General features: G+C 35.2%; 3 protein-coding genes across 5 annotated transcripts in view; 1 reads left to right on the top strand and 2 right to left on the bottom strand.

Moving 5' to 3' along the window:
- The window catches only part of LOC129749421 (beta-1,4-glucuronyltransferase 1-like), a 324,450-nt gene extending 320,837 nt beyond the window's left edge, over positions 1-3,613 (top strand). For 2 of the 3 annotated variants that reach the window (XM_055744395.1, XM_055744396.1), the window contains exon 5: positions 3,210-3,474. In XM_055744395.1, the coding sequence (XP_055600370.1) occupies positions 3,210-3,404 (195 nt within the window). In that variant the 3' untranslated portion in view covers positions 3,405-3,474. The other variant, XM_055744397.1, reaches the window with a different exon arrangement.
- Positions 1-3,790, bottom strand: part of LOC129749419 (uncharacterized) — a 28,630-nt gene extending 24,840 nt beyond the window's left edge. Inside the window, exon 1 of the mRNA XM_055744393.1 lies at positions 3,484-3,790. Within this exon, the coding sequence (XP_055600368.1) occupies positions 3,484-3,770 (287 nt within the window). The 5' untranslated portion in view covers positions 3,771-3,790. The remainder of the gene's footprint in view (positions 1-3,483) is intronic.
- A 669-nt stretch (positions 3,791-4,459) lies between these two features.
- LOC129749423 (protein obstructor-E) lies at positions 4,460-20,559 on the bottom strand. Its single transcript, XM_055744400.1, has 3 exons — positions 20,418-20,559; positions 5,091-5,167; positions 4,460-5,026 (listed from the first exon to the last, which is right to left on the bottom strand). The coding sequence occupies exons 1-3, from the start codon at positions 20,476-20,478 to the stop codon at positions 4,511-4,513; spliced, it is 654 nt and encodes a 217-aa protein (XP_055600375.1). The 5' UTR covers positions 20,479-20,559; the 3' UTR covers positions 4,460-4,510.
- Between the last annotated feature and the right edge of the window lie 310 nt (positions 20,560-20,869).

Raw genomic sequence — 20,869 nt, 5'->3', positions numbered from 1 at the left:
AACTTTACTTTATGATAATGAATGTTTTAAATACCATATGTCGTCAATTTATTAAAGTTGTAAAAGTGATCGCAATTGTATTATCTATTAAGAGCAAGTTCACTGGTGTAGGGAAAAACTGGTAGAAATTATGACCCTTTCAACACATTTTAAAAATTTTGTCATGCCAAAACATTTTCAAGATTTGTCGCCTTCAAGTTTTTTTACAACACGTGTTGTATTTTCGCATGCTGTGATACAAAAATAGCAATATTTCTATCACATACGGCTGAAATAGGAACAGTGCTGTAAAAAAAATACAACGCCCAAAGATCTTGTAAACATTTTTGCATGGTAAAATTTTCAAAATGTCAAAATTTCTACCACTTTTTCTTAACACCAGTGAACTTACTCTTAGTTATTGATTTGATGAAATATTAGTACTAAATGAGTTTCAAGTAGGCGATGCCTCGAAAGGACGTCAACATTTTCGCTTCGTTGAAAAATGTTCTCCTGAAATAAGAAAATAGTGAAAAAAGATTCAAAAAATATCGAATCCAATTGATTATAACTACGATGATTAACATTATAGTGAAGTGCGCTATAGTAGGGAAAAATCTTGTGAATATTTCATACGCCGGAAAGATGGGAAAAGAGGCTTCAGAAGCTCCGGTGACAAAGTTGCCATTACCAAAAACACATCAGCCCTGCTCTTGCAAACTTATTCACACTACGGATCTGGTTCAGTGAAAAATGTTTTCTCTCGATGAAATCATATTTGGTAAGATTCAACCTTTGAACTTATTTATACTTTCACATTGCATTATTTTTATATACAACCTTTACGTAGCGTTTGGTAGGGAACTCCAGGCTTTATTCCTTCCCCTGTTCCAGTATTAAGCACATGGTTGGATTGGCCGCAGTAATCTCTACTATGCGTATCGTAATCCGGGGTAAGATTAATCATTTTTTCAATATTTTTCTATTATTTTATCTGTTAAGGGGAATGTAGCATGTTTCATGTTATGAACGTAAAACATGGTTGCAGAAATTTATTAGATTACTTTTAATTTGATTTAAAAATCGATTTAGGCTTTTTTTTAATTTGTTGCTTTGGGGTAACATTGATCAGTCTCTATTTTGACAGTTTTAACGAGTTCTCTTGATCAAAAAACAAAACACCTTCATAATATTTTCAAAGGCTACTTTATCAATTGTTAAGGCAGCTCGGAACAAACTCTAAAGGTATAAAATTAATCATGAAACTCTACAAAATTGAACACAATACTTTCGGTGGCTCAAGTATATAAAATTTTTAACTTTTTGTCTAGTGAATTTTGAGGAATACAATGGTGAATTTCGGTGTTTCTTGGTTTAGATTTCCTCGCGATTCAAAAAAAAAAACAACATCGCGATCTTAATCAAACCAATCGAAAGATTCCTTTTAATTCAACCACGGTAAATAAAAAGTTCATATACCGGTATTTCGATAGCAACTTACTACCTTCTTCGTTTTCGATTGATCCATCTCACTGAAGAAGGTAGTAAGTTGCTATCGAAATACCGGTATATGAACTTTTCATTTACCGTGGTTGAATTAAAAGGAATCTTTCGATAGCTTTGATTCAGTTGAATCATTCAACCAAGTAGGCTCACAACACAACATCGCGATCTTAATGTGTTAAGGCCAAACATCAATCAAAATCGAAACATGGAGGATGATTTTTGCAGATAAATTTTGCCTTCATTCAATTCCCTAGGCCCTCGCACAATTCTTCTTTAATTTTTTCCTTCAAACTTAACCATTTGATAGGGTTTCTAGCCTTTTATCCTAAACTGGCTTATTCTTGGAAAATGCCCCTATTTTTTAAATATCAATACAACAAAAACTACACCAAATCTATATATTCACTAAGGAAAAAAAGTTGAATTCTCACATAAATCAAAATTTTTACTTACATTCGAAATTTTCAAAAACAAATCAAGTTTTTCCCCAACTTATAGGTTTTTCATCGTAGAAAAAGTTTATGAGATTTATTAACTTTAGACTTAGTTATTCATGATTTTGTGGAAAATTTTCATGTTGATGAAAGTTACCACGTTTTACGGTGCTCGTATTGTAGAGATATTCATACCACTTCCGTTGATTTGAAGTATTTCAAAGATTTGTATATATTTTTTAATTTAACTCAAAATGAGTTATCAAAAATGTGTTAAAATAGGAATTTCAATTCTAATATGTGCAATCAAGCCTGAGCGTGTCCCGTTTTGACATCTTGATTGAGAACTGTCACCACAGATGAACAGATGTACTAGCTCGAACAAATAACAACTCAACCAAAAAACATAAAATTGATTCAAAATGGTCGTCGGGACTTTACATACTTTTCAAGGTTTAGCTTGTACATCTGTCCATCTGTGCTGTCACTTAATTTTATTACGGTTTTAAAATCAAACACTGCGTGCCTTTATAAAACATGCGAAAAAAAGCTTGGAACGAATTTCTTTGTTTATTTTTTGTTGAAGTTTCAAAATAGAATTCAGAATTCTTTCTAAACATAGTAAAAGCTTTATTAGAGCTATCTGAAAACAGATTGTTGAATCGAGAATTTAAACATTTTCGATGACCATAATAATACAGTTAAAAAAACTAGCTGTATGTAAAATGCCCTAATACCATAATTAAACTTTCAATTGCTAGTTGGCTTAATTTGTTTTGCTTGGGATACGATTCTGTAAATCTGCTTTAAACATTTACTTGGCTAAAAATTTCTCACTGGTTGTTAGTTGATTTCGTTGTGTTGTGTTTAGTTGTTTTCGGGTATTTAAATTTAACGAGTTTCTCAATCAAAAAGCCACTGTCCCGTTTCAACTCACTCGAAGGATGAACAAAAATGGATTTCCAATTTTATTGGCAAAAAACTTGTAACCAAATCGTTTACTCAAAGAGCTATTTTAACAGAAATATTGAGAAAATCGTCCGAAAATATCCCGATTTACCTCATTTTAATGTCTATCATTTACTACGAAACATTATTTCCTATAACAATAGGAGATTAAACAGTCTTACAATTTTGTTTAAATACTAGAATCTGGTTTCAAATAAACATGAAACTTTTCGTTTTCAAAACAAGGTTTTAATGCCGTTATCTTCTCGAGTTTAAAGAATAACACATCCAGTGCATAGTGTATAATCTTTGTTCAGTCACTGATTTCCACTTTCATTCCAGGGCTACATCATGTGCCTGCTCGGATACAACTTCCACGTTCTGGATAACGGATTTCTGGTGCACAAACCCGGCATCAAAAGTCAGGCTGATGCCGCGAGACCGGCCATGGAAGCCAAGCAGCGGGCCTTCGTCGAGGAAACGATCCGGAACGAACTGAACGTTCTCTATGGCATCAACGATCGATGCAGGTTGTGATCCCTACACGTAATCACTTGTACAGTTACTGCCCCCCCGTTTAGGAATAATAAATTATTTTCGAATATTAGGCACCGACCTGTGAAATCCCATAGTTGAGAATGCCGTTCCAAATGATCCATCCCGAATTGTCAAGTTTTGTAGTCCTGCCACGAGCTCATCGGGACTTTCTTCGGGCTCGAAGCGACCTTCAGCTTCTGAAAGTATCGAAGGATCCAAAGCGCTGTCCAACATAATGAAACTGGCCGGCATCAGCCGTTCACTCATGATGTCATTCACATCGATGGTCAGCAAATTAGACTGCATTCCCTTGGCCTTGCAGTAGCCAAAAATTAACACCAAGAACGCAAAAAATTTCACATACATGTCCACTAAACTGAAAGTCACCGAACTAATCCCAAACCTTGAACACCACTCGACGACACCGACGGTTGACAAATGATTGAGTAACGCGACAAAAGTCCTTCGGTACGGAACCGGCCGAGAAATTTCAGAAACGGGACTTTCGTTTGCATGCAGTTTGAAGATTATTCGATGAACAGTTGCAGTCTGTGCCAGTAGAAAGAAAATTGTTAATGACTGTGAAAATTATGTCGCATGTATCGTTGGTTTTCACCCTTGGCTGGGCATTCAGTTGTTTTTTTTTCTTTCCTCTTCTCGGGTGTTCTCAGTCGAATGTGACAAGCTGAGGAACGATTTCTAGAGGTTTCTGTTCTGCTCTCGCATAGAAGTCTTTCTTTGGTTTTATGTTGAAAATCACTAATCTGTGACTCACTCGTTGCCTATAAACAGGGGTTAAATGTTAGCTAGCCTTAGATTGTTGCCCTTAAGATAACTCCAAACGATTGGTTCGATCCAGTCCAGATAGGACGCGACCCGGGTGTAGATGGCGGTAGACGCAATTAAGTGATTTTCTTTCACACGAGTAGGTTCTTAAAACATAATTTATGTTCTAGACCTATCCTACAAAAGTTTTTCTGTTCTGATGTGATAGTTAAATAGAAAAGTGCGACCGAATACCTACGAAACTACTTTATTTGAGTATTATCAGTTCTAAGGCACATAACTGAGGATTAGAATGCAACTGTCTCTCAATATTTAGTTAATTAGATAGCACACCCGGTCACATTTTCAACTCCATCACAGGCTTTGATGAGTTCGTTGAAGGCCTGATCCGGACCGCACAGATTGACGCGTGGCCTATCGTCCACACAGATGAAGTACTTCTGGCAGTTGTCCGGAGCACGGAAGAAACGGATCGGGGCCACCAGTTCACCCTGGGGAGGACAACGGAATCCCAGGTAAGCATCGGCATCACAATCCTCAACGAGATCGGGCCAATCGCACTGGTAGGTTTTGCTGTTGAAGGCCAATCCGTAGGGACAGTCCAGGGTGAAGCCGATGCCATTGTCGCAGTTCATGAACTGGCCACAGTTGGCGCGATCACCCAGCTTATAGTATCCGAACTGGTGAGGACAATTTTCCGTCGGGATGGCCGGTTGTGTTCTGGTCCGGCTGCCGCAGTCCACATCGATCGGATATTGGCACGGATAGCTGAACAGGTTGAGGTTTTCATTGAACAAAAGCCCATCCGGGCAGAGTTTTCGTTCCGGGACTCCTTCCTGGAATTTGATATAAGAAGGGGTATTAAAAAGGTGAATTTTTCAATGATTGAAAGTATGCTACCCTGCATTCTATGTAGGCGTCACACTGATCTGGAACTGGGTAGCGGCCAAACTTCTCAGGACACGATTGGCTGTTTGCTGAAATGATTGAAGAAAAAAAAAACAGATTTAGCACAATATATCGATCTAATTTTGCGCTAAAATTATTTCATTTCTGTTTTTACAAGAGAGTTTAACAACCAAGTTGATTCTTCTCTATTTTTTTTATATCCATTCCTTAAGCCTTTAAATTTAATGAAATTTAATACTTTTAGATTTGTATAATAAGTACTTTATACACTGCCGACCAAAAGATTGGCACCTCTCAAAACCATGCAAATTTTTGATCGGTTATATCTCATCAAAACCTTCTTTGCATGTTTTTGACAGTGTATTGAGTTTATACGACTTAAATTTAGTTTGAATTTGGGAAATTTTTCAAAAACCGAACTTAAAATTCAAACCCGATCATCTCAGGAAGGGGTGGACCAAATTTCAAAATTCGAGTTGCATTCGAATCCTTTTTTTATACTTATTGAAATACGCCTGAAATAAAAGTGCATGTTTTACAAGACTGATCCTAAACTTCTGACCGCTACACCATACTATGAGGTGATCCATGGCCGTAGGAACGGGGGGGGTTTTGGGGGTAAAACCTCCCCCATGAGGGTCCAAAAAACCAAGCGAGGCATTCAACTCAAGACTCAAAATTTTAAATTCATAATCAAATTATGATAATAGAGCAAAGATATTCAAGAGTAACTATCTGGACTAAAAACTAATGCAAAACCTCAAAAATCCATCCCAAGCTTAAAATCTGCTACAGTTTTCAAAATTTTCCCACTGCTTCATAGAATAAGGTTGTCAGATTTCTTTCAGCACGTATCCGGCCGGACAAATCCATGCTGTTTTATATTAAAACCTGGCAAAAGCCGGGTATTTGATTTCAAAATTGTCGACCAAAATCCAGGCAATACCGGGCAATTTTGGTCAAAACCTAGGAATTGCTCATTAAAAATCTATAAAAAAAAACTTAAAAAAACCTTTCATGATTATTTTTTTGAAACTTGTTGCAAAAATTTTGGACGCATAATTAAAAAAAATTACAACACAATTTGTTTTTTAAGTTTGATTTAAGAATGAGAATGAAAACAAACCCGGGCAAAACCCGGGCTTTTTCAATGAAATCCGGGAAACGGGGCGGACCGGACTTTTCCCAAATTTTATATTAAATAACCGGGCCAATCCGGTTAAAACCAGGCAATCTGGCAATCTGATTTTAGAAATTCAGTTCTGAATATTTTGTTAAATTATTTTATCGGCTATATCGGTGAAATTTAAATTCTTCGAGAAAGAATATTTAAGAATTGAAAGATTGTAGATGGATAGAAGATTAGAATAAGATGAAAGATGTTGAAATTGAGCGGAAGGGTAATTTTAATTTGAAAACTTTTCATCACATTTCATCGATTTGTTCCTCACGAGCCTACTACCTTGCAGTGGTAGATACGGGATAGATTTGTAGCTACCACCACACAATAGTAGGCCTAGCGTGGTTCGTCCCACAAGCGGAAACTTGCAGTACGAACGTGTTCGTACTATATAATCATATTTTTTTGTACATTTAAAAAATCGTATAGAAATTTGGAAACAGATTCAAAGTTCAATTGAATGAGTTTTTCAATCAACATAAAATAGTTGAGAAATTCAAGAGAACGTGAACTTATAAATTTGCTTGTCAATTCAATTTCCAAATATCATATTTTTAATCAGAATTAGTTTGTACATACAATTCAACTGAAAATAACAAATCTAAAGTAGAGTTTGAGTAAATTTTCAAAGTTATGATTCCTGCAAAATATCCCAAATTATATTAAAAAAAATCATCCACAAGATTTTTATCATGGAATTGATTCTTCATGAAAAATATTTCCAGTTAAAGAATCATGTACCTGATTTTCACTTAAATAATTTGCATAAAATACTTTATTTTTTCAGTGTATTGTTAAACATTATTAATGTTGCTGTTTTTAAAGCCTAATTTCAAACTAAAATCATAAATTTAGTTCAAGTTTGCATCAAACATATTTGATCCGAAATTTTTTTATCTCTTACTGTTTTTTATTTTGTTAAATTTTATTTATTTTCATCAAAGGTTAGAATCTTAGAATTTGAAAAAGAGTTTAGAAGATTTTAGCCGCCAGCCCGTGGCGTAGAGGATAGCCTTCAAGTCTTCTAAGCCAGCGGGCATGAGATCGAATCCCGGTCACGGCACATATAGTACACTTTCTGTGGGTTGGTGGTTTTAGCATTTGTAAGATGCTCGCCATCATATCCTCGAAAGATGTACGCTTAGAATTAAGAAAAGGGAATCTCTTCGAGGAAACATCAAGTTTCATTGAGATCCTGTATGTGTTTGTGTTCGTTTTTAAAGAAAAAAAAAAAGATTGGGCTTGTTTGATTTGAGTAAAGAATAAGTTTTTTTTTTAAGAAATTGAAGACTACCCTAAAAATAACTTATTTTATGCTCAAATCAAATAACTTTGATCTACCAGACTTTTAAACAAATTCAAAAATTTTAACCATCGATGAAAGCAGATTTCATATCTTGGCTTCATTATAAAAATTTAGCTAACCCTTTAGGCTAAGGACCACTGTTTTAAAGTTACTTTTTTAAAGTTTTTTTAAATGACACTTTATTATCCTTGTGCATTCGTGTCTTCTCTAAAGTTACGATTTCATACAAAAACTATTAATGAGTACTTAAAAATGAATAATCATCTAGAATAATCATCATTATGTTTGTACATAATTTGTTTTCTCTGTTGTGGTATGAGCCTACTTGGTTGAATGATTCAACTGAATCAAAGCAATCGAAAGAGATTGCACACCATTCGTGTGTTGTTGGGCAAAAAATCATAGGATAAAATAAAATAAGTCATCAAAACCCCCCCCCCCCCCCCCCCCCCCCCCCCGAGGGGGGTTCTTCCTACGGCCCTGAGGTGATCCCAAACCTTTGGTCGATGACTTACCCAAGTAACAATTTCGGTTTTCTAAGGGACTCCTTACCAACTATAAATTAAAACTAAAAAACCGCGTCTGGTTATGTAAGGGTCAATAAAACTGCAATACAGCGCTTAGTAGCACAAAAAGGCCCTTCTGCAGTAGGTTCTGCAGAGCAAATAATAAAACCTTGCCAATCCAAATCAACTTTCAGAGTTCTGTTTGAATTTCGCTTAAAATATAGGTATTTGTTATGTTATTTTCATCTACAAATTATTCTGCTCCGGAATTGGGTTTCCAAGGATATTTTTAAAACAATTGAATCTCATTCAAATAAAAAATGAAACAAAAACAAAGCACAAAGGATATCTTCATTCTTTAGGTAATTCAATGCTATTTTCTAAGCCGGAATGCTCAATACCGGCTATTTATTTACTTGCGCTTTCAAATTTACCGCAAATAAGTATGAGATAATTTTGAAAAATTATGGGCCTGCTGAAAATCGTTCTTACAAACAATAAAAATCCGTTTAAATAGATCGAATAAATATTACTTTCAACTATTGAATCATCTTGTGGTTTGTAAATAAATTTCAAAACATTATCTCAGCAATAAGGATATCCAAGTTTATAATGAAACATGAATAAGATAAGGGTTACTCTCTAAAATAGAATGATATCGTTAATAAATTCACCATCATTTGTCTTACATATGGCGCATATATATGAAATTAATAAAAGTCGTAATTGAACTCTTAAAATACGATTTTGCTTTCTGAAAACTCCTAATAAAACAATTTTTCTTTTAAATAACTTTTGTGTCTTATAAACTTGTGTGAAATTCGAAAAGGAAGCTTGAATGGTATTCTCACGTATTCTATAAACCGACAAAGTTATATAACATTCTGTGAGTCTTTCCTTCAAAACTGCTTCAGGCTTGTTGAGTTCCTTTGAAGCATTTATAGAACCTTTCTGATTGGAAAATTTTTGGAAAATAATTAAAATACATTTTTTAAATCATTTATTATTTTTTATTGAGTTAAAAATTATATGATATTTAAAGCAACATATGTTTTTTCTTATGGCACAATTTAAATTTTTTCGGTTCATCTTTCGATTAATTTCGCGAAACTGCGGCAGAGGACAAACAAAATACTTCACTTTTACCTGAGATTTCTTCACAACATTACGCACTTTCATCAGGTAATAAATTATGCGGCATGCCGTTCCTGATGATTGGAGAGATGAATTTCGTCCTTAATTGTTCCCAGAGGATGTGAAATTACTAATTTTTCCACAGAAAACATTCCATTGTTGCCATTTCGGTCGATTGAAACTGACTGTTGTAAGCCAATCTTTCGACCGAATAACTTTTTATAAAACTTTTACAGCGTATGAAAGTTTTAGTTCCTTGTAATAACCGTATAAGAACCCGAATACTAGGAATTAGTTTGAAAGAGCTTTTATAAATCAAACAGGTTCATAGGAAGGTATACTTAAACATTTTCAAATCGTTTATCTTTTCAAGTATAAAAATGATTTATAGGGAACTCAAAGTGCCTAATAAAAATCAAATTTCAAAAGTTTAAGTTGTTATAAAAGTTGGATATATAATGCGCATGTAGATGTCCTAGAGACTAGTTGTAAAAAGGTTAACATTAAATGCTTTTTAAACCAATGAAGGATATTATACGTCGTTTATAAATTAGCGTTTATAAATTATAAAACCAATCTGAATTTTGTGTGTTACTTGGGTTAGGTAGATATTTTATATATTTTAAGTACCTATATTGCAAACTTTTCGCACCAAATTAAACATATGCATTTTAATAAGTTTGAAAAAAAAGGATTCGAATGCAACTCAAATATTGAAATTTGGTCCACCCCACCCTGAGATGATCAAAATTTTCATGTTTTAAGAGGGTGATCCCAAACTTTTGGCTGGCAGTGTATCTTGTGTGAATTTTTCCGAGGAATCCAATGAAGGATGTTTGAGCAACCGCACGCTTCGGAAATTACAGAAACGGCTGTTTTTACCCTAAATTCCCCTACATTTTTTCAATAATTTAAGAAAAAGCATGTTTGGACTTGAAAATTTTGAACCAAATGACAATATGTGATAATATATCTAATATGTGATTTTTTCCGAGGAACCCAACGAAGGCTATTTGAGCCATCGCATGTTTTGGAAACTGGAAATATGGCTGTTTTACCATCAATTTTCTGAAGTAGTTGAAATTTTTTCAATCATGTTAAACTATCAAAGTTTGCCAAGAAATATCTTGTTTATTTAGAAAGCTATCTGTACAAGTAGCTTGAGGAGCTGCATTTTTGGACCGTCAACCAAAACGACCCAAAAAAAACTGTTAGCAGCGACAAGCAGTTCACAGCAAACTGGCTCTCTGCGGTTGTAAGGATAAGAATAAGGATAAGGTGACTGTACAAAATCTGATGGCAGGCGTCAAACGAAAGGCTCGCTGATTTGAACTAGGTCAACCGGAATCTTAACTAAGCATTGAACTTCATTATGAAAGATACTTTGATTTTTTTTTATAAACAAATACTCGATTTACACCAGTGAACCTGCATATAAGAGAAGCGACATCTGATCTTTCTTAAAGTAAAATATCTGGCCACATCACAAAAAGCTTGAACAAAAAAATCCTCAGCATTGTTTTGTTGCTCAATGTTTAAGCTCAGTAAATCCAACAAAACAATAATGAAATTGATGCCTGTTGGATCGCGATAAACGCTATGAATGACTTAATTTTTTTTTAACAAACATAGTTTTCTAAATACGAACACAAACGACCAGAGCATTGAAAAAAAATTGCTCTTGTATGTATGTATGTATGTATGGTTCCCCCATCGGTAGCAAGGTCCAGCCTATGTCTGTGTGGCTTGGCCTTCGAATTGCTTCTCAGGCTTCCACGGCCGATGGTTCGTCGAGGGAAGGCATCCAACCTTCAGAGACCTACAATGGTTGGCAATCCACTCCGCTTGCAATAGTCTCTTCAGGTTATCCCCAGCTGCATTCCCTCTGAAATATATGATTATTTAAACAATGAAACACATTTTACCTGTCGGCAACTTATGGGATTCGAACCCAAAAGTTTTTCTTGCCGATACCGGGAATCGAACCCAGTACGCCAGGGTTACCAGACTTGCGCCAGCCTATCCACTAGACCACATCAGCGCTCTAGCATTGAAAATAATTGCTCTCAATAATAAATTCATATGAAGTATCTCAATAATAAATTCATATGAGCACGGATCGATTGGAATCGATTTTGACAGTTCTTATGTATCGATTCGAATTTTGTGATTCAGACGTCGCTTCTCTTAAGTGTAGGATCACTAATTTACACGCAATTTAGTCTGACCACTTTGTGATCCGAACATTCTTCAATAACATTATTTTGTAAAAATCTGAAACAAATGCATTTCCTTTAACCCTCATCCGCATTAGATTTCATTACCCTAATCAGCACTAGGAGTGTCAATTTGACACTCCAAGCTAAAATCGTCATAACTCTTTTTATATCTAACCGATTACAATTAAACTTATATCACTAGAAACCTTGTAATGTCAGTAAAATATGTTTAGAACATTATATATAGCTAAAGCTTCTAGTTTTCTCGTTATTCAGCATGAAAGAAACAAAATCCGAAAAAACATGACTCAAGAAAACTGCTGTAGTTCATATATTATACGTCCAAAAAAATATTTGCCTTATACATATGAAAGCTGAAGTTAATGTCTACATCATGGAACAAAGAAATATTTTTTTTAAATTTTTTTTAATGAAATGGTCACAAAAAGTTCAAAAAAGTGGTCTGAAAAACCTACTTTTCATTCGATTGCTAGCAGAGGTGCAAAGAGATCCCATCATGAAACATGCAGTGCCGATTCTAACAGCCCGACGTCAGCTCCGAAAAAATCATCTTGCAAAGTTGCAGACTGATTCTATTTCCCTTACGTGCAGAGCGTCGAACGTGTCTGCAAGTAAAAGTCGCGATGACTGCACGTTACGAAAATTTCAAACTTGCAAGCCCGAAGATAAAATCCCTTGAGCCGAACAGAAAGAATCATTTCCGAAGATAGCTACAGTCTGCAAGTTGCTTGCATGCAGCGCGATGATGCGATGTACGTTTGCAAATTTGCAAGTTGCAACTTACAAGTTACAGGACGGTGGACTCGTTCTTGTGCGGTTGGATTCGTTCCACTAACCTAGGACCGACCGAACCGAATCCATGGAGAAAGAAAGTGATAGGCCGAAGAGCCACAGCCACCGACCATCAATTCAGTTGACGTTCAGCCATCGAAGCGTGCGTGTGTAGCGTATGTTCATGGCTGTCTGCAAAACACTCGGCGCGCCGCCGTACTACAGAAGTAAGGACATGTTGGAGTTGTTGTTGTTGTTGGTGCCTTCGTGCTCGTTTCGTTTCCTTCTAAGACGGATTCGAAAGGAAGTGGTGCCCAAATTTTATTTGAGTTTTCAATGATCATTCTAGGGTGTTTAAGATAAATCATCAAAGCAAATAAAAACTAGTTTGTTTTGATTATAACTTTGTCATCTTACAAGTTATTTATGAAAACAAAAGTGTTAATAAAAGCTTATCTTAAAAATGTTGGAAAATCATCTTTATTGTTCTATAACACAGCTGCGGCCCGAAAAATTCAATCCATTCTCCATGGATAGGATCACTTGATAAAATAGAATCACATATTAAAGATTCACCCAAGTAACCATTAAGCCGCAAAAAGTGACTTTTATTAGGCATTATAGTACATTATAGGATATGCCCAACAAAACCAACTACCTTTGTACTCCACTTAAGGGCTGATCCAAAGCCGGTTTTGGCCTGCAATTCGGCTTCTATACGGCCTGGCCTCAATTGTCAAAATATTTTTCAGTGGGTACAATCGGTTGAACCCACTGAATGAAAATTTAAAAAAAAAGAAAAATTTTGTTTTTGTTTTGTCTTTTTCCTCCCAAAGCTATTTGTTTCCCATCTCCATCAATCCTTTTTATCTGATGTTGGTTTTTTTTGCCGAATGGAACACGACTGAAGAATCGAACCTTTGAACGTTCAAGCTTGACGGTTCTTGGCTTTGCATTTACCTGTGCCTCTGCTTGATGGACCATCTCATCCATGCATCAGTTGAACAGAATTTGGCATATTTAAACATAACACACCCGAGAGTTACATCCAATGCCCCAATCCAATGAATCATTCATCACAACGGAGACAAAAATATATTTTCCGGATACTCAAAAATAAAGTGATAAAACAGTTGACTTTTTAATCTTTCATTTATTTCTACAATTTTGAATAGTTTTTCGGCACTTGTTTCTTTTTTTTTCAATTTTCAATCATTGGGCAGTATTGAGAGCAGGGTTGCCAACATTCACAAATTCAAGGAGCTTGAAAAGAAAAATCAAAGAAAATCAGGTTAACATAAAATGATCGAGCTGAGTGCCTTTTTTGGTCACCGTTGTAAAATAAAATGGAGTTGATACACATTACCGTTCATAGTTCTATTAAATAAGCTAAGTGCTCACTGTCACTTCAACCTTTAAACGCGATGTTATTTGATTTCATGCCATTAATTCATATTTCGTATCAAAGCGTTTTTTTAATGTGATTCAGCGTTTTTCAAATATGTGATTCAGCAGTTGTTTGAAAATCTACTTTTTTGGACTTGTTTTATTTAAATTTTGATATTTGAGATACTTATCAAAGCCTTTTGCAAAAATTCTTCATAGTAGTTCTCGCGAAGTTAAACTTAAAAGTGGCAGATTTCAAAAGTTCGTTACGAAAGATACGCAAACAGTTTTAAAAACTTGAATAAAAAATTCCGATTTGTATGAAAATGTTTATTCATGTTAATCCTTTAGTCAATTTATTTTGATAAAAAGTACATAAGTTGCTGACTTTGAAACATAAATCAATAATTTATTCAGTTTCCATACTTCTTATTTTGAAGATTATGCAATTGACTGATTGATGGGCGAAAGCGTGATATGTTTAACCGTGAAACGTCCAGCTTTTTATAAGCAGTTTCGTAATATCTGAGATAAATAGCAACCGTTGAGTAAGATTTTTAAAATTTAAGTTTCTACGAAGACTGCAAGTAATTTTGGCTTTGAAGTAAAAGAAATTTTTTCTTCCTTCTGTTGAGACGAAATTCTGATGAAATTTTATACCAAAATGAATTATAGATATTTTTCAAAGTATAACTTAAACCGCTTTACAGTCTTCAGCAAAGAAGTAAAAAATAATATATAGACAGTAATTGATTTATCATAGCACTGATTTTTAAAAGCCTTATCAGTAATACTGGATGCGATAGACAAAATCTGACCAAAAATTCGAGTTCAGGACGCGAAATTAATTAAAAACAAGTTATAAAACTTTGACAGAAGATTCGAATCAAACAGTGTGTGAAGTTTTTGAGTTCAAGGTTGGAATGACGACGAGCAAGCACTGAATTTCTATTGAGTTTTGTACCGATCTGTAAAAACTTTCTGTAAAAACTGTAGATAACTTGGTAAAGATGACGTGATTCTTATACATGTCTAAGCAAATGAAACTGAATTCTAAAATTGAAATTCACACAATTTAATCTGTGATCCTACTAATCAAGTGATCCTGCCTTTGGAGAATCGATTGAATTTTTCGGAACGAAACTTTAAAGAATTTTAAGGCAGCTCTGTTATAAAACAATATAGATGATTTTCCAACAGAGTTTGGATCAGTTTTAATTAACAACTTTGTGTTTATAAATAACTTGTAAAATGACAAAGTTATAAGCAAAACAAATTTGCTTGTATTTGCTTTGATGATTTATATCAATCACCCTGGTATGATAATTGAAAATTCAAATAAAATTTGGGCACCACTTCCTTTCGAATCCGTCTTAGAAGAAAACGAAACGAACACGAAGGCACCAACAACAACAACTTCAACATGTCCTTGCTCTTGTCGTACGGCATGCCGCTTCGCTGGCTGAACGGCAACTGAATGGATAGTCGACGGCACCTCGGCCTATCATTTTCTTACACCATGCCATGGATTCGGTTCGGTTTTAGGTTGGGTTGGGGTGGATCAAATCGAACCGCACAAGAACGGGTCTACGGTTCTGTCTGTAACTTGCAAGTTTGCAAACGTACATCGCATCATCGCGCTGCATGCAAGCAACTTGCAGACTGTAGCTATCTTCGGAAATGATTCTTTCTGTTCGGCTCAAGGGATTTTATCTTCGGGCTTGCAAGTTTGCAACTGTTCCTAACTTCGGAGAATCGTTTGTAATTTTCGGAACGTGCAGTCAAAGGATTTTACCGCGCGGTTGGCTTTTACTTGCAGACACGTTCGACGTTCTGCACATAAGGGAGAAAGAATCAGTCTGCAACTTTGCAAGACGATTCTTTCGTGGCTGACGTCGGTCTGTTAGAATCGGCTAAAAGTCGTGCGCTGCATGCTACATGTAGGGATCTCTTTGCACCTCTGATTGCTAGTAAATACTGTTTGAGCGATGGTAAAGGTTTTTAAAAAATATGACTACAATCTTTATTGAAATCCTAACATTTTGCTGTCTTTAGATTTTCGATGCAACAAAAATTGAATTTACTGGAATTTTTCAAAGTTGACTACTTTGCGCGATTTTTTCACTAATTGAAATTTTATCTGTTTTTGTGGTCCACCGTCAGGTTGTACCCGGATTTTCAGTGCTTTATCGCCGTTTGAAGCAATCAAAACTATATTCATTGAAAAGGGAATTTAATTTACATTCTAGTGAGATGGAACAATATACGCTGTGAGATTTCACAAAAATATGAAAATTATAAACGTAAAATCATTCCTGAATTTCTGGAACCACAAGCAGCGCATCCAGCAAAACGTGTTTGTTTGCTCTCCGAGTAGGTACGGTGGGTGGTGATTTGGTCAGAGAGCGAATCCGACAGACGAAATAATGATGCGTGTCGTGCGTTTCTTGGTTGGAAATTTTCTATTGACAGGAGTTCACGTTTGCTTGTCACGACACGCATCATTATTTCGTCTGTCGGCTTCGCTCTCTGACCAAATCACCACCCACTGTACCTACTCGGAGAGCAAACAAACACGTTTTTCTGGACGCGCTGCTTGTGGTTCCAGAAATTAAGGTATGATTTTACGTTTATAATTTTCATATTTTTGTGAAATCTCACAGCGTAAATTGTTGCACCTCACTAGAATGTAGATTGAATTCCCTTTTCAATGGATATAGTTTTGATTGCTTCAAACGGCGAGAAAGCACTGAAAATCCGGGTATATCCTGACGGTGGACAACAAAAACAGATAAAATTTCAATTAGTAAAAAAATCGCGCAAAGTAGTCAACTTTGAAAAATTCCAGTAAATTCATTTTTTGTTGCATCGAAAATCTAAAGACAGCAAAATGTTAGAATTTCAATAAAGATTGTAGTCATATTTTTTAAAAACCTTTACCATCGCTCAAACAGTATTTACTAGCAATCGAATGAAAAGTAGGTTTTTCAGACCACTTTTTTGAACTTTTTGTGACCATTTCATTAAAAAAAATTTAAAAAAATATTTCTTTGTTCCATGATGTAGACATTAACTTCAGCTTTCATATGTATAAGGCCCAAATTTTTGGACGTATAATATATGAACTACAGCAGTTTTCTTGAGGCATGTTTTTTCGGATTTTTTTTCTTTCATGCTGAATAACGAGAAAACTAGAAGCTTTAGCTATATATAATGTTCTAAACATATTTTACTGACATTACAATGTTTCTATCGATATAAGTTTTATATTAAGTTCATAATAATTCAAACGACTTAAATGGATTTTACTTTTGGAGTGTCAAAATGACACTCTAAGTCGGAAAAGGGAGTTTTTTTGTCCAGGCTTCCAGGGTTCGTCCATAAATAAAGTAAAGATGCAAAATTAAAGAACTTTTGAATTCATTTAGGGTCCCCGAAGAAATTTTTGTTTTTTGAAGCTTCTGAAAAAAGTTACAAGCATTCAAACTTGCAATAGTGTCTATCTAATGCGGATGAGGGTTAAAGTATGTCAATCAAAATATGTTATAATTCAGATTGAAGAAATTCAAATTAAAAAAACAACTTTCAATACCCATAATTATTTCTGGATAAAATATGAATATCTCATTGTTATATGTTTGAGTTATTATTTGACATGCTCTTCTGGCCGAGTAGTCAATTGCTTAGAAAAAGTAAATTTATCTTTGAATATTTTGCTGACAGTCTGTGGAGGGAAGTAGGCGATGGCTTGTTGGTATCCCACGTGTTTATTTTCCACTCCGTCGCGGTGAAAATTGAACTTTTGAAGTTTTAGTAGTTTGTCATTGTGAAATTGTGATTCTTTCTAGGGATTATTGGATGAAGCATGGTGACCAATAATTGAATGTTTCATTGTATGTGCCCGACCCGATTCTCCGTTGATTTTATCCGCCTCCAGCAGTTGACATCGATGCAAGAGGAAACACACTTCCTACTTCAACAATTGGTGATTTCGGTCCATGATCCTTCCTATTCAATTAATCTGAACTGATGATTCATTCCGGGAGTATCTATCTGAGAATGCTCAAAATTGGAAAATTCTTATATACTCACAGGGGAGTTTTTTTTTCTATTGCAACCTACTTTTTCCTCTAAAGTAGTACAATTTCGTAAACCTTTTTAGGGTTTAAATAATAATGATGTGTTGAAATTACTATTATAATTTCAAAACAAGTTTCTGGAAGCGAAGTGAGATTCGCATAAGAATTTGCACGAAATCGTCGTACAAATAAAAAGATTCTTCAAATTATGTTGCGTTTTGGAACCTGACAGTTTGTTTATATGCTCGTTTTTTAAATCATGTTCCAGGTTTAAAATTTGCAATATTCATCAAATTTTTCTTTGCAAAAGGTAAATCAGAGGTAAGTTTTCGAATTATATGGTTTTTTTTCTTCGTTAAGTTTCGTTGCTATGACGAGACATTTGAATTGGTCGGGTTACTGTGTCAGTCATGGATGTGTGTTTAAGGAGCTAGTTTTCGACAAATTTTTAAAAGAAGGCTTATCTTTCTATTTGATGGCTCAAGCTATCTATGTTCATATTTTTTTCTATTTTTGCTCTCCCACTTTAGTATACGTTGAATATAAAAATTCTTCAAAATAAGCTGTTAAATTGTAGTAAATCAATAATTTAAAAGTAACATTCTAAATCAGTTGTGAAATTCAATGCCATCGACCAAATAAGAATGATTTAGAATCACGAAAAAAACTTTCCTTTAATTCGATTAAAAGCAACATAAAAGAAATCAATAGATGGATAAGGTTCTAAATCAACGTTTTAGGTATTTTTTGTATATTTGGTAACATTTAATGGAATTTCAACTGTTTTTTGAGCTGTCGAAAACTAGCGCTGAAGATTCACCTAATAATCTATTTTTCGACACCCATCTTTTTCCATGGTTTAAAAACGCCGTGAAATAGACAAGCAATTTCAATTTGCAAATATTAATATTCGTGAGCTATCGAAGGAGGTGGAAATATGCTTGTCGAAAACTAAAACTTTTTGTGTCGAAAACTAACATTGAATATCGAAAACTATATCATCGAGAGGTTTTAGTAAAAGGATATTAAAATCGTTGTATTGAAACATATGATCAATGGAAAAGGTAGAGAATAAAGCAAAAAGTCTAATTCATATAACCAATCCTATTTGAAATTAAAAACTTTGGCCAATTAATTTATTTACCTGGTTTTTCTGACAAAACATGCAAAAACTGTCGAAATCTATGTATTTTACCCTATATCGATGCTCAAAACTTTCTCCCACAAAATCTTTTGAATGATTTCGAAAGATTTTTTGATGCCACTAACTTTTTTTTCTTACTTTTCCAATATTTATTTTCAAGAGCGAGTAAAGGGGGGATATAGCCAAGGTCAATGACGAGAGATGATGGTGCACAAAAATCCAAAACATGTGGTTTGATTAAACGATTAAAAGATATATGATACAATTTCAATTTATCTGTTAATTCAATTTACACCACAATGTTTTAGATTTCTGTGAAGAAAAACCTCGTTTCCATCCACTGACGGACAATCTCTCAAGAGCCACCATCATGGAGAACAGTAAATTTTTAGCCAATGTGCTTGAAAGTGAATATATAAAATATTCTATAACCACGGAAACGTACGGTACGTATGATATATCCACGTTTCTTCTTCTCTAGGTTCCAGTTGTCTGCGTCCAATACTGCTCAGTGGGCCCGGCCGAGTTTAGATGGGTAGTAAATGTACTTTTACTATTCACCGAGATGCTGACAAGATCTGCCTGTGTATGTATCATAAGCATGAGTGAGTATTTTGTAAACTGACAGTCTGCGCAATGCTATGTGAAGAGTGACATAACATATCATATGGTTTTCTAACGCCTTGGTTAAATTTCACAAGTCACTTAATATTCTGGCATTTTATGAATTAAAATTCAGAATTAATAAATCGATAATCAGGAACGGAACGATTAATGTCACTAGAAACGGAAGGTGATTCATTGCCTTCTGAAAAAATCCTTGAAGAGAAGCACAGGAATGATCGTAGTCTTGAAGCATATTCAAAAAATCAAATCAACATAATCGAATGCTCGAAAAATGGATTGTCGTTCATACGATCTAACGGGTTCGTCGCCTAATATTCAGGTAGATTTCCACTAATTTTCTCACTCGAAACAGTTCGTTTTCCGCATCTGACAAATCACGCCACTTTCAAGGTTAACAGCTTCCACTATGATAATTTTTTTTTCATCAAGAGCCATCTTCGTTCGCCGTCACGCGTTTTTAACGACGCTTTTGTTATTTGCTACCGCGCGCCTGCCTGCGACAACAACGACGACGCTCCCTAAACGATGCGCCTTCCCCACACCCTCAAAACACCCACACGTGAACGCCGTTTCGTGACCTTCACTTTACACTCACTTTGCGCTGCAAATTTACAATTATCTACTGCCTGTCGAAGGTTTAGGCAAAAATTCACACCCATCATCATCGAAAAGCGGGTCGGATCCGATTCAATCTTTACAACGAGGGATAGTTGAATTAAACTGCTGCACAACAGGTTAACAACTGATTACAGTTGTAGTTATGTAGTTTTCAAACGTTTTTTTTTTTTATTCTAATCACAGGCACAGGCTTGCAGAAAAAAATTGGGCGCAATAGTTTGTGGGTAGATTATCAAACTCTCCGATTGGGGCATATTCAATTAATTTTAGAGATGCAACTTTGTGTATAAATAGGGTCAAGATTACAACAAAACACGCATTAATTACCATGTAAACAAAACAGAATCATAACGCCGGTGACGGCTATCGAAATCGCAACACTTCTCATTGTTTCATAAACTTTTGAACAACACCGGAACAAACTCCAAATAACTAAATCTGCTTAACTGTAGAGGACTGTTCTCGCCAAATTCTGAATCGGAACTGATCGATTCTTCCCGCCTCAGAGCATGTAGATAGGTATATGGAATAAGTCGCTGCTCATCTGCCTATTCTCGATATTGCACAGAACAACACATCTCGCGATGTGGGGGCCCAGCATCTTCGTGTAGTGTGGTATGAATAGATGTAATCACGAGGCATGGGGGGAAGGTCAGCGCCGAATTTGAATCAAACGGTCAGATGGAGGGGAAAAAGACGGCCGGTGTCACCTGGTTGAAACTGTCTGCCAGAACAACCCGTTTCGAAATGTGTGGAAATATCTTTTGCTGCAGACTATT

This window comes from Uranotaenia lowii, chromosome 2, assembly GCF_029784155.1.
Source record: "Uranotaenia lowii strain MFRU-FL chromosome 2, ASM2978415v1, whole genome shotgun sequence".
In the NCBI taxonomy this organism is placed as follows: Eukaryota; Metazoa; Arthropoda; class Insecta; order Diptera; family Culicidae; genus Uranotaenia; species Uranotaenia lowii.
This window is presented reverse-complemented; position numbering and strand designations above follow the sequence as displayed.

Excerpts from the sequence above, each read along its gene's own strand:
- LOC129749423 (XM_055744400.1), bottom strand. The coding sequence starts at position 20,478 with ATGAGAAGTGTTGCGATTTCGATAGCCGTCACCGGCGTTATGATTCTG. Across the intron at positions 5,168-20,417 it reads GATTCTGTTTTGTTTACATG|CAAACAGCCAATCGTGTCCT; the intron begins GTAATTAATGCG and ends CAATCATTTCAG. Across the intron at positions 5,027-5,090 it reads ACGCCTACATAGAATGCAGG|GAAGGAGTCCCGGAACGAAA; the intron begins GTAGCATACTTT and ends ATCAAATTCCAG.